The sequence below is a fragment of the Tachypleus tridentatus genome, chromosome 13 (assembly GCF_004210375.1).
Source record: "Tachypleus tridentatus isolate NWPU-2018 chromosome 13, ASM421037v1, whole genome shotgun sequence".
NCBI classification, from domain to species: Eukaryota; Metazoa; Arthropoda; class Merostomata; order Xiphosura; family Limulidae; genus Tachypleus; species Tachypleus tridentatus.
The window spans coordinates 248,971,613-248,992,750 of record NC_134837.1 but is presented as its reverse complement, the minus strand read 5'-3'; the positions used below and the strand labels follow the sequence as shown (position 1 = coordinate 248,992,750).

The 21,138-nt window shown below is 34.6% G+C and overlaps 1 protein-coding gene across 3 annotated transcripts in view; it reads left to right on the top strand.

Annotated features, from left to right (window-relative positions):
• Positions 1 to 7,225: 7,225 nt before the first annotated feature.
• Positions 7,226 to 21,138, top strand: part of LOC143237447 (uncharacterized) — a 184,049-nt gene continuing 170,136 nt past the window's right edge. The window contains exons 1-4 of one of the 3 annotated variants that reach the window (XM_076476704.1): positions 7,226 to 7,342; positions 8,091 to 8,198; positions 14,205 to 14,312; positions 14,435 to 14,601. In XM_076476704.1, the coding sequence (XP_076332819.1) occupies positions 7,315 to 7,342; positions 8,091 to 8,198; positions 14,205 to 14,312; positions 14,435 to 14,484 (294 nt within the window). In that variant the 5' untranslated portion in view covers positions 7,226 to 7,314 and the 3' untranslated portion in view covers positions 14,485 to 14,601. Of the gene's footprint in view, positions 7,343 to 8,021; positions 8,199 to 14,204; positions 14,313 to 14,434; positions 14,602 to 21,138 lie in introns of those variants that run through there. The other 2 variants (XM_076476702.1, XM_076476703.1) reach the window with 2 other exon arrangements.

Genomic DNA, 21,138 nt, shown 5'->3' with positions numbered 1-21,138 from the left:
GCCATTTTAAGTGGGAATAAATGTGAGGGTGTCCTAACTTTTTCCACAATTAGAACATGCATTTTTGTAGAATTACCTTTACCGAAGATCTTGAAAGGTCTTTTCTTCAGTTATAATTGTTTTGTTATATTCCGATAATCTCTCAGTATTGTAAATATTGAGATTAAATATCTATATATCCAAAAATGTTACAAAAATACACAGGCTCTCATAGGGTATCCTAACTTTTTCACATGATTGTATAATTTTCCTACAGTTGAGTTTCTTGTCATCACGAAATGTTTTACTGTTTAATTCTCTTCATTTTATCAAATCTCCACTTAGGCCTACTCATTCACTTTAAAATTTCAGTTGGCAAGCCAAAGTTTGCTCCACTAGTATCGAAACCATTGAAGTATAGTTCAGTTATTTTAACGTCGAATTACCAAGGTTGTTTCCTATTTTACATAATCATGTTTTCTTTTTGTAATCTGAAGAATCATCTCTCTATTTATTGAGGTGCAACTGCATTAGAATTGTCTTTTATGAAATAAGCTATTTTTCTTACATTTTTCAACACCGTTAATCTCATTCTAATATATCAACAGCTAGGCCTATATTAAACCTTAAGCCTCCCATTTCTAAGATGATTAACTTTACGTGTAACTTTTCTTTGGAGAAACTATTTTTCACGCGAAAATCTATATTTCTGCGTGAATGACTTATAAACTTAACGTGCGACTATTTCCAGTTCACGTAAATGAATTTGTCACACGACTTACTTTATGAAACTGCTTCTAACTTTCTCTAAGGGAGGCGTAAGATATTCATTCATAAAACATTCTACATTAAACAGTCTCCCAAATTATGATATATTGAGATCAGTTAGATGAACTTTATTTACAATGTATATCGTAAGAGCACACTTATTGAATATAAAATAATTTAAGTGCCATAGAATATTTTAAAAACAACAAAATATATATGTAACGTAGCTATAATATTATTTTATATCAAACTTAAAAGCAGTTACTTTGAACACAAATAATAAATAAATAATAGTTCTGCAAGTTTAACAAGTAACAATTAGATTAATGTTTATCTTTACGAAGTAGCAACACAATTACGTACAATTTTTTTGGGAAAAGTATGTTATTATATACAGTAATTTTATAACTACCATTGTAAAAATTGAAGAAGTAACATTAACTGCGCAGTTTATGCCAAAAATAAACTGTTTGTTTCTTCTGGAATTTCGCACAAAGCTACTCGAGGGCTATCTGTGTTAGCCGTCCCTAATTTAGCAGTGTAAGACTAGAGGGAAGGCAGCTAGTCATCACCACCCACCGCCAACTCTTGGGCTACTCTTTTACCAACGAATAGTGGGATTGACCGTCACATTATACGCCCATATTACGCGTTTGGCCATGCCAGGCCCAAAATAAACTGACATATGTTGATACACAAAATTAAAAAATAAAAATATATATAAAAATGAATTAGATCTGTACTATTTTATAGAAATAAATAAATAAATACAAAAGTCTTTAATTCTTCAAACACAAAGGTTAAATAAACGAATTAAATGTTATAATTCACGTGGAAGAAGCTATAATAAAATCAAAGCGATGTTAAATATAGAAGGTCCTGGCTAGTTGATCATAATTGTAAATCTTTAGATTTAAATTAAATTCGGGATGTCTTCATATTGATACATGTGGTTAAAACACCAGTTCTCGTTTTGTAACACTCGTGCTCTGTTTTAAATATACGAACATATATTTATAGCTTTGACGCTATTATATCGCGAGGGAGTTTGAAAGACGCGGATCGCACTGTTGTCTATTTTATATTCTGTCTGACCGGTTCCACAGGGACTACTGAAGTTTAAGTTACCGCTACTGCATAGAGTTTGTGCAATACCAAATGATATAACGTCACCATTTAACGTTCATTATCAAAGTGTGGAAGATATTCCATACCTATTTACCTCAATAATTCATATACCGAATCAATGACTGCCAGTGTTAAAGAGTTCGGCGGTACAATAAAACTGACTGAAAGCTGCCGGGTTGTGTAGGAGCGAGTGGTAGTGGCCATAACGACCATTCTGAAGTCTACTGAGTTAACACTATTAAAGTAATTTCCGCCACAGAAAAAATATAAATTTAGTAATAAAAAACAACTTACCAAATTCCTCGCACACGGAAAAAGGAGACTTGTTTTTATAACCACACCGACTAGCAGTAACACTAACTTAACAAAATAAGTACACACACACCTCTTGGTTCTTACATCTTACCTTTCGAAATCAAATCATCTGGAAATATTCATGTATGTATTAAACCCCTTACAAAGTAACTGTCTGGTTCTGACATCAATAATATTAAAAGTAATTTTGTTTATTTGTTTGTGTTTTATTTCGCACAAAGCTACACAAGGGCTATCTATGCTAGCCGTCCCTAATTTAGCAGTGTAAGACCAGAGGGAAGGCAGCTTGTCATCACCACCTACCGCTAACTCTTGGGCTACTTTTCTACCAACGAATAGTAGGATTGACCGTAACATTATAACACTCCAACAGCTGAAAGGGCGAGCATGTTTGGCGCGACGGGGATGCGAACCCGCGACCCTCAGATTACGAGTAGCACGCCTTAACACGCTTGGCCATGTATCAAAAGTAATACGGTAAAACTAATTTAATTCTGGTGTCGTTTGGTTTATTAAAATACTTTCGTACTATTTAAGTATAGCTCTTCAGTATTCTGGTCAAGAATTGCAAAAGATTTGGAGATATTATTATACAAAGATAATATCTTAACATGGTGAAGGTTAGCATAAAACAATAAGAAAAACAAAATTAATTAGGTTTATTGTACGTAATTTACACAGTTAATGTTTTTTCATTAAGTTAACATCACACTAATTTACATATTAAACAGAAAAAGAAAAAAAAAATATGTGTCATATTTTACAGTTTTGGAAGACGTCAAGAAAAATGTTTATTATCTTTCTTTGCTAATATGTCAGGTCATCCCAAAAATATTGTCCGAAAATTTAATACAGAAAGTGCATCATCATTTGTATCTTTGTATAAGGCTTTAATAAGTAAAATATGTAATGGGACATGTATAAAAACGTGTGACAAATAAAACAAAGTAACCCAACCTCACTTTTTCAGATCATTAATCAAATGAACCCTTATGAATATGGATGTGTCTAAGAAGCACATTAGGTACATAATGTTTTATGAGTTAAAAAATACCAATAGTGCAGCAGAAAATACATGAAACATTCAAGGTGTTTATGGTGCGAAGTCTCTCAATGAAAAAAATGCTGAAGGTTTGTTTGGAAGTTTCCATGATTTGACAGAAGCCAACCTAATAGCAAAAGAGAACCTTTGCACTTCTCTGCACTCTAGTGAACGTAACTCACCTTTTTTGGACAGACTAGTGACTGAAGATGAAAAATAGATATTATATAAAAATGTTAAGCGCTGCTCACAATGGCTCAGTGCAAGTAAACTGGCTATAGCAGAGCCCAAAATGGACCTCCACCCTAAAAAAGTTTTGTTAAGCACTTGGTGGGATATTGTTGGTGTGATAAACTTTGAGTTGCTGCCACTCAATGTAACAATTACACCAGACTGCTATTCTCAACTTTTAGAGCGCTTCCATTTTGCACTGAAAGAAAAGAGGCCTGCTTTGATTAATGGTTAAGATGTTGTGTTGCACCAGGGTAACGCACGGCCCCATACAGGAAGAATCACATCTGCAAAGATTGAAGAGTTAGACTAGGAAAAACTTCCACATCCTTTTTATTCTCCAGACCTGGCCCTATCTGAATATCATGTATTCCGAAGTTTGCAGAACTATCTTGATGGAAAAGAGATTGGAACATATAATGATATCAAACTACCACCTCTACATTCTTTTCCTCCAAACCCCAAGAATTTTATAGAAGTGACATTCAGAAGCTTGTGAAACGTTGGTAGGAAGTAATTAATAGTAATGGAACATACAATGGAACATTCAAGTAATTGTGTGGATGTAACGAGCTTGGAAGAGAAATATCGTTTAAAGTTGTTTTTTCTATCATAACAATAAGGACAGAACATGCACGTGTTGTGACTTCATGGTTGTATCTTTTTTACATCCTCAACCACATGTAAGTTCTAACCATATCATTGTTCAGATGTGTGAATTCACTGATGAATCTGTGGTATGGTGCTCTACGTTCTGACTGTTCATGGTATCTAAAAATACAAACAAAAAGTTTATTCCTATAGAAAAACAGTGAATTGTTTCTAATAAGCCCGTCTTGAAATATACTAGATAAATATTTTATTTATCTTGTTTCATACAAACACCATCTAAACTATAATTATGAAATCAAACCTACAATAACAACGTAAGATTTTCATTTAAGAAATTCATTTTCTTATTTCTTCTAATTTATTTATTTACTGTTTTTAGCAATTTTTTTTTAGATTTCTTTACATTAACTTTATTGCAAACACTAAAATATGTTGAAGCTATAAAAACGGAATAGTTCATCACAAACTATCTAATAAATTATATTAGATCCAGACTCTCAACACATCAGAGGAGCAAGTTACACTCATCAATGGACTGTTAATTGTCAGTGAATTCTACCAATAGGGTTTTTTAAAGTCTATAATAAATACAATATTCATAGAACTACAGGTTAATCAAATTAAAAATTATAAAGCTACAAATTATAATACAAATTTACACCAGAAATAAACTTAGAAATGTAATCTATAAAGTAGATATGTTGTATTTTCTTGTCGTGTCCTGTAAAGTGGACAATAGTTTCTCTTATTCAAGACTTCTAAGCAAATATTTGGTCAGATAATGAAATCAATACTGTTAAGCGTCTAATAATTAGATGGCATACAGTGAAACACCTGTTTGATGGTTATGTTATAGATGTAGTTCTACCACAGTTAAACATTTCACAATATCAAATATTTTTAGTAATAATTAAGTTATCTGTACTTTAATCATTGTTCTTGATGTCTTCTGATTATTTTTCAATAATATTGTGTCATAATCACATGTCGTAAAACATGTGCATTGTTTCAAGACCTAACTATATGGTTGATACATTCAAATCTTGCTTTCATATTTTACTTACAGGCACCAGTTTTGGTAATGTTAAGAATATAATACTTTAATGTATTCTTAAGACTAAGCAGCAGAAACCATTACAAAAATGATATTTTAATCCAAGGAAGAAGACACCTCTAGATTTCTTAGCAGCATCAGAACGTTCATTTGTGGTTACTGGAATCTTGACTTGTGAAGACTACGCTGTCCACCAAACCACCTTAAAACATGTGCTTAGTCCAACAATGTGCTGTTAGTGAAGTACATTTTAAAGCCATACAGTTTGTTAAAACATTGTGTAACTAAATGACCTTTTATATTTGTGAAGTTTATCTGAATCTATTCAGTGATTACTGTTAGGTGTTCTAGGACTCGTCATGTTGTTTCATTTTAAACAGCTCAATGACAGATTAGGTTTAGAAAACATAGTAGGAAAAGTGGGAACACTGGACAATGTGATTTCTGTAATACACAAGCCATTATCCAAGAAGAAAGTAAAAGCCTTGCACGGATTATCACTTACATTCATTTCGAACTTTTGTTTAGGTGCAGATAATTTTTATAATTTTTACAAAAACAAAACTATACCAACTTGTACCAACAATGATTGAGCAGTTCTATTATCATGTAAAACATGTATTAGTATGGTGCTAGTAATGTTATTAGTGTGGTATTAGTATGGTATAAGTAGTGTTATTTGTCACAGACACAGAACATAAAAGACACAAAACTGTCTAAATTCTCCCTAACTACATCAGTCTTTGTATATGTGACCAAATCAACAACATTAGGTGATCTGGTGAAACTACGTCCATATGTGGACACAAATACTGGGCGTTACCTGCGTTTCTTTTCTGTTCTTCAAAGTACCACTATCGGACATAACATGACCAGGGTTTGTTCTAAATGTTTAAATAAAGAGAAACACCTAAACCAATGATTCTAATAAAAACCAGAGGAAGTGGCAGTCCTCTTTTATAAACAGAAATGAGAACAGTTTGTCTGTTTGTATAAGTACAAATCTGGACACTAGAGGACTCAAACCCCAAACTTTAGTTTTTTTAAGATCTCGCACTTTTTTGTGATAAACTGGAAAGTGTGTGGGGGAGTGATCCAGCTGAGGAGACGTTTTCATATTAAAGTGTTCAATGACACGTCCACCAGTATTTAATACAGCCGATAAAATCAACAGTTTGAAATTACAAAAATTTAGTGGTCTGAGTATAATCCGGCATGGCCATATGGGTTAAGGCGTTCAACTCGTAATCTGTGGGTCACGGGTTCGAATCCCGGCCGCACCGAACATGGTCGCCCTTTCAGCTGTGAGAACGTTATAATGTGATGATCCATTCCACTATTCCTTGGTAAGAGAGTAGCCCAAGAGTTAGCGGTGGGTGGTGATGACTAGCTGCCATTCCTCTCGTGTTACACTGCAAAATTAGGACGACTAGCGCAATAGCCCTCAAGTAGCTTTGTGCGAAATTCAAAGAAACAAACTGGTATGAGTAAAGAAAATCAAAGAATGATTTTAATAAACCAGTTACACTATATATAAACCAGCTTTATGCATCAAATATTTATGTCATTAACAATAGAGCTTTTCTTACATCATGGACTATCCTTATGTAATCAATTGATTGGATCTTGGTAGCTGGATTATCGTTAATAAATTAAATTATAAATCTGACGTGAGATTTTTAACACTTTATTAACATCACATGACACTTACATAGTAAGTTAATTTTGTGTATTAGTTATTACATTGTGTTTTTGGTTTGTTTGTATTGACATCCGATTTTTAGCGTTTAGAGCCTACAATCTTATCACCGATGAGGTTGACATGAGGTGTTAGTATTATATTTAGGTTTAAACACCAGAAATTGGAAAAATATTAGAAACCGATATGCCTAAAGATGTGTAGTTACGTGTGTTTTTATCACCAATAGTAGACATTACAGTGAACTACTTTTAAACTTTATTTTACAAGTTCAGACCGGTTATATGAAATATTTAGACATGTTACTGTTTATTGTAATTAGGACATGTTTGTTCATCATAATTGGCTAGAAATAACACACGGTACGTTGTTGTTCATTTTGCACACGAATCGTTAACACGATTCAAATAAAAACTTCAACCACAGCAAATTGAGACGGGAATTATAGTTAGAAAGGGAGGTGGTAACATTTTACAGTTATTAATAATGACAGACGCAGTGTGTAAATGTGGAGGTATGTTGTTATTTCTTTTATGTTATGGTAGATGTACATCTAAAGTATTTGGTAATGAGGTTGTATTAAGTAGTATTACAGAGAAGTAGTGAGAGCTGAAAGTATATGTGGAATTTGATTTCAATAATAAATGTTGTTGATGTTTATATCAGTTTGCTTCAGATAATAAGTTTTTGAAGTGTTTTTAAGTATATGAGGTAAGAGTAACGTAATAATTAACAAATAGGTGAAGTTTATTTAAAGGTATTTATTATACAGCAAAGGTTATCAATTTTAATATGAAAGTTTGGATATAAATAGGCTTTTTAAGTGTTTTCTATAACCCCTTTTTCACAGTTAACTCGGTCAATTACAATGAGAGTGGCCCTGATATATCTATTTGAAACACTAGCAATAATATTTTATTGTAACTTAACTACAATTAGTTTTGACTGAACACTAAAACATAATTAGAAAACTTTTAAAACGATACTTTTAACTTCCCAAAATATTTATTAATGTTTTATTTATTACATGAAACGCATTTCAAACCTTTAATTTTTGTAACAAGTGCAGAATATAAGACTGTAGTAATTATTTGGCGAGTTCAGGATAATATCTATTTAATATACTGCATATTAACACGTGTTTTTACATATGTATTACTATTAAACGTTTCATTTAAATGACCTACTTTTAGTACTAGAACTAAAAGAAATGAAACGTTCGTACACTTCTCAAGCCACACTTGTCATTCTTTTCCTTGAAGATCAAATCTGCACGTGTATCAAAGAGTGCACGTGTGGCAAGGAAGACGGATGTAAATGCACCACGTGCAACAAAAAACTTGAAACTGAAAGAAGTTGCAAGTGTAAAGGTAGGAAAGGTTTCCCAAATATTCTGACAGTATTTGTATCATTTACCTGACTAGCAAAAGTTATTCATATTCTAATACTTACGGTGTATAATCCTTTTAATGTTCTGTTGGGTTTTTAATTTCTTTGTTTTTTAAATGTTGCGACCATTTTTACCTCTAAAAATGGTAAACCCCCTTAACTTGTGTACGTCCCTGTATGTTTATTCTGCTGGACAAGAACAAACCAATTTCAATTCGCGGAGCTATCGGTTACTAACTGCTACCGATGTTAAAATAAACTGTAACTCTATTGAAAACTATTAAATAACGGTAACAACAATGTTAAATTTCAACTAATCATTGCAACAACAATAATAGAGGAACACTCTTTAAAAATAAGCCAACCATGCGTCCCAGTTTGAGGGGTCTGTCCCGATGTCCGGTCGAGTTTACTAATTTGACACAATTTTCTCGGGGTATTCCGATATTTGATCAAAAGGCATATCCTCCAAAAAGAACGAATGTAAAATGTTAATCCGCATACAGACCTGACTTGTTTTTCACAAAAGTTTTACTTAATGTCTAGAGAAAGCAATAGTGCTGGAACATGGAAATTGTCAAACGTATTATACAAAATGCAGATAACTTGTACGGTACATGTTGAAGTAATGGCCGCTGCAGAAGTGGTGAATGTTACCATATGGAAAGCTTTCTTTTCTTGAAGTGTTTTTGCTCTGTAATGTCTTTTACTACAGTATTTGTTATATCGCACACGTTGAATTATTTTCTTAATTTATAAATTATTTTCATGACGTCCGAAGCTACCAAAATAAAGCTCATTCAACAATGAATTTTATAAGAAAAAAAACAAATGTATTAAAACGTTATTGCAAGGAAAACAAATGTAGGTGTTTGCAGTGTTTATCTTGGTTCTTTATTTCACATGATTGTCTCTCACACAAAAACTGCTAAACATGTAGCTAGTCTGAGTCGCAACCCAAGGTTCACGAGTTAATGTGTTCTTTAAAAACAAAACTACCTAAACAGACTGCTTCTTTGGTAACTATTAAACCTCTTAACAGTGCTATCCCATCAGCTTTAATACAGCTGCCTGCTCTTCCAAATTTATTCAGTTTATTTGAACCAAGGATTCATTCTCTCAAACTGAGAACGAGGATTATTTTGAATGCAATCCTTTCTTCTTCACAAGAGAAATTAATCAGATTTAATGTAGGTTTAATTCTCTTCACTTACAGTGGATGCTTCAACCCGGAGAGATGCCAATTATACGTGTCATGATGCAATATTCCTTCCCAGAGGAAAAAGTGATGGCAAGTCTTCTATACTGCCAGTCGATTGCTTGAGTGACATCAGTAATATTGACAAATAGCGTGGTGTCCACTTTAAATCAAACCGACATGATTCGTCAAACGTTTTTGTTATTGTGGTGACAACTACGTTCGAAGCTTTGGAGGTGTAAACATCCACCATTTTTTGCTTTCAATTCCTGTAGACAAGCAACCTCAGGTCCCCCTTTAAGCCAATTGGCTGGTCCACTAAGGCTACGGTCAACTTAGTACCAGTGTTGGATATCCTCGACAGGTGTTATGGACACTTTATTATGATGCTGGTGTTTGGATATAGTGCTTACGAAACTGGCGTTGTTAAAGTGACCTTATTTAACATGTAGTGTCCTCTCGTAGGGCTCCATAGTGGGTGGGGTAAGTGGGCACCAAAATTCTTTTTTTTATCGTAGATCTTCCAAATACCATCTTTAAAGAAAGTGGTGGAAAACAGTACACAGGTAAACGACCACGTCTTGAAGTTTCTGAGCAGCAATCTTCAACATCTGTACCACCTGTTGTACCTCATTTTCTTATCCTACATTCTCTTTCAGACAAACTATTAAGGTAAGTCTCCCTTTTATATCCAAAAACGACTGAAGAGACACGCTCGCTCTCATGTCAGTAAAAATAAGCCTTCGATCTAGTGACATATTAGTGAAAACATGCACAACACAGTGAACTCCTCTTGCATTCAAAGGCATTTCAGGGTTTACCTATTGAGGTTACACCTCGTGGTACACTGAATTCATAACGAGAAGTTATAGTTGAGAAGAATTTGAAGGACATCCCCGAGTCAAATTCTCGCTGGTTTCTCCACTGAAGGAGTTTCAGTAGTGAGGTGAATCTCCACTCGCAAAGATGGAATTATGATGCTCGCCAATATTCTCGTACTGATATTTACATCACCACGTTCACCTGCCGCCATAAAGGCAGGCTATCTTAATTGCGAAGTACGGCCATACATTCCAAACCCTCAAATGTTTCCAGTGTTTAATGTTCAGTCATTCAAAGACGTCGTGTCGTGAATGTTCCCTAACATGGGCTCGTTGTGTTGCCAGGACTCGTGATGCCTATGAGCATGAAACGGATCCTCATTGCCTCAGTTGCAATGGCTCTCACTCGTCTTACTTTCGTTGTTGCTTTAAATGGTTAGAATAGATGCAACGTTTAAAAACGATTCCTAACATTACTTATCCTGAGGCTCAAAATTTCCTGTCCATCACCTCCTCTCGGACGTGTGCTGCTGCACTTCGTTCCACAACTATAGTGGGAATGCAGACAGATGTCTCCAAAAGAATCGTTCTAAACAAAAAAAAAAAAAATAACCTCTTGACCTCTACGGTTAAAAGTTGAATTAACTTCAACACCCTTAACATGCATTCCAAACCCCAAGATCCACATCTTTTAGTTCTGGGTACAGGTATTCCCTAGGATGCATCTTCCCCTTAAGATATAAAGTAATCATTCGCTCACGTCATGAATCATTAAAATCGCCTTCCAACAGAAAAACCTAGTCGATCCAGGGCAGGATCCATAGAGGTCTACATACCTCCCTCGAATAAGGATAGTAAGGAAACAAACGTGGTCATAAACAAAAGGGTTCTCCACCTAATTCGCCTACCCGTCATTAAAAATGGCCACCTTGATACAATGGAACTGTATCTTTACGTTCTAATCTGAATTACATCAAAACACTAATTGCTTCCTACCATCCTGTTTGTATCCTTACAGGAAACATTTCTTAATCTTGCCGCCGTTAGTCACCTTTCGGCAATTTTCTTTAGATAAAAAACAGCCTGTGTGATGTACGAATGCATTGAGGGATGGCACTATGTATTGAACAATGTTTCCTTAGTTCATAACATCACTTTGTTCTCTCTACCTGTCGCCTGAAGAGACCTAGGATCAATCATACCTTTATGCTATCATTGAAGAGCTCCTGTCTCCCTTTTAATCCCAGTCTCCCAGACTGTAATGGACAGCATCGGCTCTGGGGAAGTACTGATATTCATAAGAGTGCTCTCTGACTGCAACCTTTCTTTTTCAATCCTAATTTTATTTTCCTGCACCTAATCAGTCCTTTACTACTATAGATCTTTCAATTTGCTTCCATTCATTACTTTCTCACTTCTCGTTGAGTGTTTACAATAACCAAGGAAGCAGAAACTATTTACCTATAATTTTGAGAGACTAACTGTGGCCGATGCCCTGCGTGCCCAAGTGGAAGCTGGATTATGCCTTCTTACACTGCTCTCACAACTTTATCGATGCTGCCATCGTCTGTAGGCCATCAATTGACGAATGTGTGGCAGCAGTAAATGGCTGTATTATACAAGCAGCTGCTAAATGTATTCCTAAAACCTAGACACATTTTCACTATATTCTCTTCCGTGGTGGAATCCTGGCTATTGCGTGACACGAATGGCTCAAAAAACGAGCCTGAGATATTTTCCATAGATATCATACTCTCGAACCATATCGCTTTCCAGTAGGCCCGTGCACTTACCCAGTGGGTAAGAAGTCAATGCTAGAAAGAGTATTGGATTCAGTTCATAACTGGCATATCTTATACCACCAGTTCCAGTGTCAAGAGACAATCAGTAGGTTATTGAACAATATCCCTCTCGATCTTGCTCTCTAATTGAGTAGCTGCTACCCGGAGCATCGCCAATACTCTAGGTGAAAGCTTTTGCTGGATATCTAGCACTTCTGCTTCTTTCACCTTCTTGGCCATCGGGAAGAGCGATCACCTCTTTCCTATCGAGCTGATTGTCTTTGACTACAATCGTCCCTCTTGCACTGGTGGAACTCAAACTGGCAGTACATCGTTTGGACTTGATGTACACTAACATGCTGCACCATTTATCTCCTACTTCTCTTGGTATTCTTCTGATTGTTTTTAACTTGATCTGGCAGTAGAATGTTATGCCTATCGCCAGGCTATTGTCCTACCTCCCTCGAAGACTGGGAAGGAAACCTTGATTCCTTGAATCCAAACGTCCAGTTACTTTGACGAATTGTCTCTGAAACCTTTATAGGGGGGTTATTGTTCGTCTTTAGTGGTTCCTCGAATCAATCTACCTCCTCACCCACTGAGTTTCAACAAGAATGCTCCACCATGGACCACATGATTAGACTTAAAAATCAGAGAAGTATTTGTCAAATAACATCAGTGTCACACTTCAATATAAAGATTGAGGCCGTCACTAAACTCTCATTGTTGCTAACAGCCTCTGTCTATGATTTTCACATCTATCACTCTTCAAACATGAGGTCGATTGAGGGTAGCCTGTATTGGACGACAGCGAACGGCCTTAACTTTCTCTCTAAAACCGTTTGCATGCACGTTTGCTCCAACCAACGTTAGTTATCTATTTGAAGATGTTCAAGCTGAATCCCTCTGGGGGTCAAAATCTGAAACAAAAGGAATAGGTTGTGAATAAAAATGGGAAGAACTTCCAACAATTACGACGCACTTGTTAAGAATATGTCCAGTGACAATGAATAGCACTTGATCTCAATATTTAATGAATAAATCTACAGTTAAGGACCGTTGGATTATAAACTCATTGGTTTCTTCGGTTGCACTGAGTTCTTTGGATAAAAATAAACTAAGGTGTCTTTAAAACGTTCATTCAAGTAAATGACTTAAATGGTCACAAGAGTTCAATGCAAACTTACACCATTGTTATTTCGCCAGTTTGTGTTTCCTACTCCCTCTAGAAATAACTACCAGGAATATCTTTGAATTGTATAGATCTAAATATTCATATGTAGCTTCTTAACTGTTTAACGATACTGCTTAAATGGCTTTTGATACCATTTCGTACTTAAACCTAGTGTTAATAAAGTAGCTTGAATACATAACTTGTTAAATGCTCATTAGTCACCCCTGACTGTAATAACTTTTTATATGAAACTACAATCCATGGAACTAGATAGTTTAGATAATATTTGATAACATGCCTTTAGAACATCACCAGCCCAAAGTACCTAGGGCTGCCACAGGTAACCTTAATATCGAGGTGGTTTTTATGTGAGACAAATTTGACACAAATGACACTCAGTTTGAAGTTGTTTACATAGGTGAAAAATATGTCAGTTGATTTTAGTAAATCTAACTATACACATAAAAGTACCATATTTCATGTGCCTTTAACCAAATGTAACTGTTATTTACCTATAGTTATTCAGATAGCTTATGTTTGAACAATAATAATCCTCTCACTTTTGCCGGGTTTCTCCACTCCCACTGACTTCCTAATTTACCACTGAAATAAACTGATTTCGAAGGTTTAACGCTAAACTTGTCTCCTTTATCTAAATGATGTGTTTTTAGAACATGAAGGTCAAACCTGTTGTCTAACATATTTATCTAAAAATAATGGAAGCTTTTCATTAGCAATTTTAACAGTTCGTTTGCAGTTGTAACCCCACTAAAACGTCTTCACCTCCTATTAAAATAATATTTCTTATCTTAAGTTGTATTTAAGTGTCGTAACAAAACTACATGATATACACTTCATTATGAGAGTTAATGTTCTGTGCATTACAAAGATTGAACTGTGTTCATTCTTTGACCTATCGTGGACCACAAAGTAACGTTCCTGACATAACAAACTGGTAATGTCAACTTCAATCTATAACACCTAATCAATTTGTGCCACATTTCTCTTTCAAGATCCTTCATGCACATGTATCGAGAAGTGCACATGTGGTAAAGAAGACGGTTGTAAGTGCACCACGTGCAGCAAAAAAGCAGAAACTGCGGGTCAATGTAAGTGTACAGGTAAGTAGAATCTTACTAGTTCGTTCATAGTGTATAATTCTTTAATTTGTTACTAAAGGTTTTTGTCCCTTGTTTAAATTTCAATTTGTATTTTACATGTAATCTTTTTTTTCTCCTTCTAGAAGGAGAAGCCTGCAGTTGTACGTCATGCACTTGCAGTAAGACAGAATGAAATTCCCTGCACGTGTTGGTCTGGTTCCTGTTTAATGAATTTTATTAGATTGTTTACATTGTTACATTTTTGTTTATAGTTTTTCAAAATTAATAAAGTAAGCTTTATATTCCGTTGCATTTATTAACCTGAAATCACTTACCTGCAACTTCACAAACATTCATTGTACCTCTTCACACTTGACTATTGTAGTTAAACCGTAACTGTATTAAATGACTTTCCTTTAGATCCATGAGCTACTAATCAAAATTCAAATGTGACTGAATCGTTCTAGTAATCCAACATATATAATTACTGCAGTAGCAAGGACTTTCATCCTCCTTGGAAATGTCTGTAGGATTAGAGTGGTATTTAACGTTTGGTTAGAACAACAATCGTTAGTTAGTAAAGATAAAGGGTTTTCTAATGCGTACGAAAGAAATGACCTTAAATCCACCTCCAATTAAATCTTTCTAAAGCTACATCCTACAGTTTATGATCTCGCCGGCTGCTTCAAAACATGAATACAACACAAATACTTCCTATAATTCTTAAGCCTAATATAGGCTTAACATATATAAACATAGCATGAACTTATACCGAACATAAAATACTATTTGTTATGTTTAACATTCACAGCAACGGAATTTAACTACATTTTAACTGTTTCAACGAGTGCATTGTTTTCATATGGATAATAAGATGTGGCTGTATTTACTACAGAACAAAATCTCCTTAAAAAGGAGATCAGATAACTTGTAACAGCGAACAACAACGTGAGTTTTCAAACCTAACCTCTGAGTAATAAAAATACAAAATACATTAAATAGAAGTTAAATGAAACGTTAATGTACGTTTTAAAAACTTTGTTCATTATCTGTTCTTGTAATGTGGTAATATATATATATATATATATATATATATATATATATATATATATAAAATTAAGAAATCGTAAAGGTTATTTCGAAACAAATACTGATTTTGATGTTCCTACTATTGTGTAATTAGTTTAATAAATGTCTCGCTTATTAAACCTAAAGCTACCGATTGGACATTTGTTGAACCGACAACAATTTCAGACGGCAATATCGTCTTTGTATCTTTCAAGGGGAGATTTCGAACCATGTAACTTTATTCATCCATATGTTTCTTAAACGTTCCTTTACTACACTTCGGATTATTTGTTCATGAGTTTATGCCGTTTTCTATTTGCACTGTTTACTTCATTTTCCCACAATGTATCTTTGTGTGAATAATAATTTCTTACAATTCACGAAGGAGAACACATTACTTTGTTCAGCTTCTGAGGTCACCTGTCTGTGGGTTGAACTTCAACAATAATATTTCCATGTCTTAACTTTCAGTTACTCTGTACATGAACAACACTATTTTTATTTGTACAATATTACTTTTCCCATATTTTGTTATTTCTTGAAAGTAAGTGAAATCGAGAATTTCCAAAGGGATGGTATTAATACTTAAGGTTAACTTGATGATTACCAAGGAAGGTCGAAACTTTGTGCTCTGCTTATCAATAAATGGTAATAGTAGCTGTTGTAAAATGTTTTTATTTGAAGGATGTTTCTTTAAGAATTAGACGATCGTGTTTGTAATTATTATTATTACAACACTTACCATTTAAAAATTAATGTATCGTATGTGGGTGGATCTTTAAGAATTGTGTGTAATAAAGCTGACCTAGGATTAATTCGTCTTCAATCTGGTTACACCAAATTGATTGCAACATTAGTTATTGTGTGGAGAATGACTTCATAAAATAGTGTAATAAATCAAATACTTCATGCACGTTCTGAGGGGTTGGTCAATAATGAATAGATTAAGTCTGTAGCTGCAGTCTGTTCTTATTCTGTTTACATACCCTGAAAAAACAAACTTGTTTCTTTGCAGAAAGGTTGTCTTTCGTGAAGTGATTCAAAGTTCTTTCTTAACCGAGCTCATCACTGTCGGGCGTCCACCTCCGAGAGACTATATCATTCAAATTAGAAACCATATGCAGGTCTAGTAAGCTCATAAAAGTAATTACATTTACAAAATAATTAAGATATATAAAATTCAGTGTTGACAAAAATAAACGGGTTAAGTATCTTTGTTTAAAGTTAACTAATGGGATACTTGTGTTCCCAACCCGGGTAGCGCACCTCTGGTTTCAGTATTATAAACCTTCATATTTCAAATGGGGCGGGTCGTTAGAAATAAATTTACGTTGTTAAATAGTAGATAAGTTACATAAACTGTGTTCATAATTTTCAGTGATCAAGCAACTACCTACTTTATTTCCATCTTACATTGTTGTTAAGATCGGATCTACACCACGCAAAGAAACTCGATTTTTAGTGCTACAAACTTAACGTTGTAAGTTTTCTTTTGTGTAACACGTTACTTTATTTAGAAACTAGGCTTCAGATTAAATCATTAAATATTTGACGTAACAAGATAAATGCCATACATGTTTAAGGTATAAAGAGGATATCGTATATAAATATATCCCAGTTGTATTACTTTGTACATCTCGTAACATCTGAATTTTTAATCGTTCGCATTCCTAACCTACATCATATAACTACAGGTTTATTACTGGTGATATAAGAAAGTTGTAATCAGTCATTTAAATATAAATGACTGCTTAAAAATAAAATCAAACATCGTACATAGGAAGTAGTGTTACTCTATTTACTATAGTATTTCATTCTTCTGAATATACATGAAAAATAAGTCAAACAACAAACATTTCACATAATTTTAATGAAAAGTTTACCAACATTATCCGGTCTTTTAAAACATTTTGTAAATTAATGATTTACTGATGTGAATTCTTAGTTTTGTTTTCTTATATACGTAACCATTAGCATTATAATAATTCCTGTGTGGATATGTGTTGATTGTATTTGTTTATATAATCGTAATGTTAAGTTATTACAGGTATGTGTCTGTGTATATAGAGAAGTGACCATCTGTCACTCCACATCACATATACGTACCGCAATGATATTCAAGTAAATGGTTAGTGTGCCTACATGTATGTTTAGAGAAGGACCATATGTCACGCCACATTACATGTATTATATTCGTGTTAACGGTTTAACGGTTATTATACCTATATTTCTGTACAGAGAAGGAGAGTATGTCGCATCACATACATTATAAAGTTGTGGTATTGACATTACTAGAGTAGCTACCACTTTAAGGTTGTAGATATTGACAGTACTGTAAGAGGCAATGAAATACAACACACCGAAACAATGTGATACAAACAAGAAAGCAGCTACTTTATCACAAGTAAGGTGATAGTCGACATTCCTGTAACAATGTGGTGCAAACTAGAAAGCAGGTACTCTATCACAAGAAAGGCGACAGTGGACGTCCCTGTAACAATGCGATACAAACTAGAAAACAGATACTTTATCACAAGGAAGGTGACAGTGGACATCCCTGACGAACATCCTGATCCGTTAAGTATAAATTCATTAAAACCCATACCTCTCCGAAACATATCACATTCGTAGATATTCGTATATCTTTGGTTTTATCACAAAGAGAAATATCCCGGCAATTTTGTTGAACACTTCTACTCCGTACTAAACACATTCGAGAGCTAAGAACAAGATAAGGCATAACAGTACTGAAACGTGTACACCGAATATTAGACACAATTTTTGCATCTACATGAACGAGTGATATGGGACATCACGAACAAACAATTGCTGAGTGGGTGGGATCCTTAAAAATTAATGTGAATAACACATCATGTGTAACAGGCAGTATGGACATCAGTGTCACAGTCATTAAAGTAACAAAAGGAATTCTAATTACTAATGTGCCACACGTGAGAATAGAATTCCATTAGCAAACCATCCGGCTCCCAGACACTTATCAAGTGATATGGACTGGATAGCTGCCCAACATTCACCGAAGGTAATGGGTTTTATGAGATCCTTAAATATTGAAAAATCGAGGACTGTTCAAGGTCATATTAAATCCATGTGTCCGAATACATTTGGCTAGAGTAGGCAAAACCCCTGTCGAGGATGTCAGCAATGTCCATGGACAGCTGACCGTCTTCTCTAAACAAATTTGTTTGTTTGAAGCCTTTAAATGTGTAAAAACATCTATTGCTCTATTAACTTACCTGAGAAAAAGCAAAGCTATTAAAGTCTCTTTGCTTTGTAGAATAAGGAAGCGGGTTCGATAATGCTGAATGCCTGCTTGATTTAGTAAGGTTTGGTTTGGTTTGGTTTTTGGAATTTCGCACAAAGCTACTCGAGGGCTATCTGTGCTAGCCGTCCCTAATTAAGACTAGAGGGAAGGTAGCTAGTCATCACCACCCAAAGGGACAGGGGAACTAGGGAAGTTGATAACTTCACCCTCGACTCCATTATCCCACACAACATCTGTCAATACTACAGGTATGGACTCTGTAGAAAAAGGAGTCTTGTTTTTATTACTACACCGAATAATAGAAACACTTGGTTAACAAAATAAGTACACACACCTGTTCGTTCTTACGTCTTACTTTTAGAAATCGCATCATCTGCAAGTCTTCATATACATAAACCCAGTTATAAACCCAGTCAAAATATGGGCATCAAGCTTCTTTTGAATCCTATTCTCATCTTCAGGGAAAGAAGTCATTCTGTATTTCAGAAACCAACCCAGTAGTGACAGAACCAGCTGCCAATCTATGTATTCTAGGACCACTTGGAGATGGGTTTCTTCGAGGGGCTTTAGAATTTGTAACTGCACAAGAAGAAATAGTATTCACCAAATTATCTCTCTCTTGACCAGGAATAACAGGAGAATTATCGAAAAACAGATTAGAAGAACCCAAAGATAACCACAAAAGATTCAGGACTGATGTCTTGCTATCTATATATATAAGTGTACTGTGTAAATCGTCAGTAATACAGTCAAGCTTACTAATCTCTAATTTGTATGAATCATTACTAATGTTTAAAGACACGAGGGCACGTGACCTTCAGTAAGATGATTTTTATCATTGTCTTCATCATACACATCGAATCTGATAACACCACAAGACACAATGGACGTAATGCCATTCCTGTCTTGGGCAAAAACTGTGATAAAGTGCTGACATTCGTTGTGTTTATGTCTGAATAGCAAATAAACTACATGATGTTTGCTCTCACTTTCAAATATATCAGAAAGTTGTGGATCATCTGTTAAGACTTCAGATAGTAAAGAGACTGATCAACGTTCAGTTGTTTCACTAATTATGTTCTTTTTACGAGAAGTTACTTGGAATGTATTGTAATTACTGTTGAAACTAAAGTTTTTACTCTCGGAAACTTCTGAAGAAATTATTACATTCTTGGAGTTCACTGGTTTTATCGAGTCGGGTTGTGGATATAGTTCATTTGTTTTATTCGGTACGCAAGGTTGGTAGCAGAAGATAGTTTGTATTTTAGTAGATAAAAGGATGTTGCTGAAATTCATTGTTTCAATGTTGACTGTGTAGGTTCCAGTTTTAAATCTGGGTACTTCCATTGTTGTTTGAGGGTGAAGTTCTCGACGAATTTGCTGGAACTGTAATTTGTGAATTTCTATCATCTTCTGGACATTGCTCATCTTTCTGTGATTGAAGTAGAGTGAAGTGGATGATGTTCCCGTCTTCTTCTTTGTTTTAAGTGTTATGTAGCTTCAATTTGTGACCACATGAATAATTGCATAGTTTGAATAGTTTCTGTGTTGGCAGTATATATTCCAGTTTTCATTATAGCTACTTCCATTCTTTATTTAGTGTAAAGTTTATTGGCAGTTTAAATTGTGAATTTCTATCTTCTGGACATTGCCTATCTTTCTGTGATTAAAGTAGAGTGAAGTGGATGATGTTCCCCATCTTCTCCTTTCTTTTTATTACTTTGTTTTGAATACCATGAAGCTTCAGGTTGTGACGTTTCAAGTTGCTCTTGTGACTACTTGAATAATTGCAGTGTGCACAAAAGAAATCTTTGTGACCGTTGTGGACACTCAAATGTCGTTGTAAAAGTGCCTTTCTACTGAATTGCCGATAACAAAAGTCACTACCTGTACCCATCACCATGTACAGACTTGGTGTGTGAACGAAAGGTAGCTTTATTGGATATATGGGAACCGCAACATTCAAGTGATTTTATGGATATCACGAGCATGGAATGGAAATGTCGTTTAATGTTGTTTTTTGTATTAGAACGATAAGAGCAGAGGATGTAATGACTTTGTCGTTGTATCTTGTTTACATCCTCCACCACATGTAATATTTTGCCATATGACTGTTCAGATGAAGTGGTGGCACAGTGGTTTACGTTCTGACTGTTCATGGTATATAAAAATATATAGAAACATATTTCTTCCAATAGAGAAACACTTAATTGTTTCTAATACGTCCGTCTTCAAAAGAATATTTTAATTTTTCTTCTACCACCAGAACAGTAATTATGAAATTAAGCCTACAACAACTATGTAAAATTTTCATTTAATATATTCCTTTTCTCAATACATAGAAGGCGCAAGTATTACTCAGCAATGAACAACTAATTGTCAGTAAACTCAACTGAGAAATTGTATAATGATTCTAAAATGGAAAAATCTGGACTGGCCTTTAGAATTAGGTTAACATTATTTACTCAACTTCAAAAGATACATTGTGATCAAAAT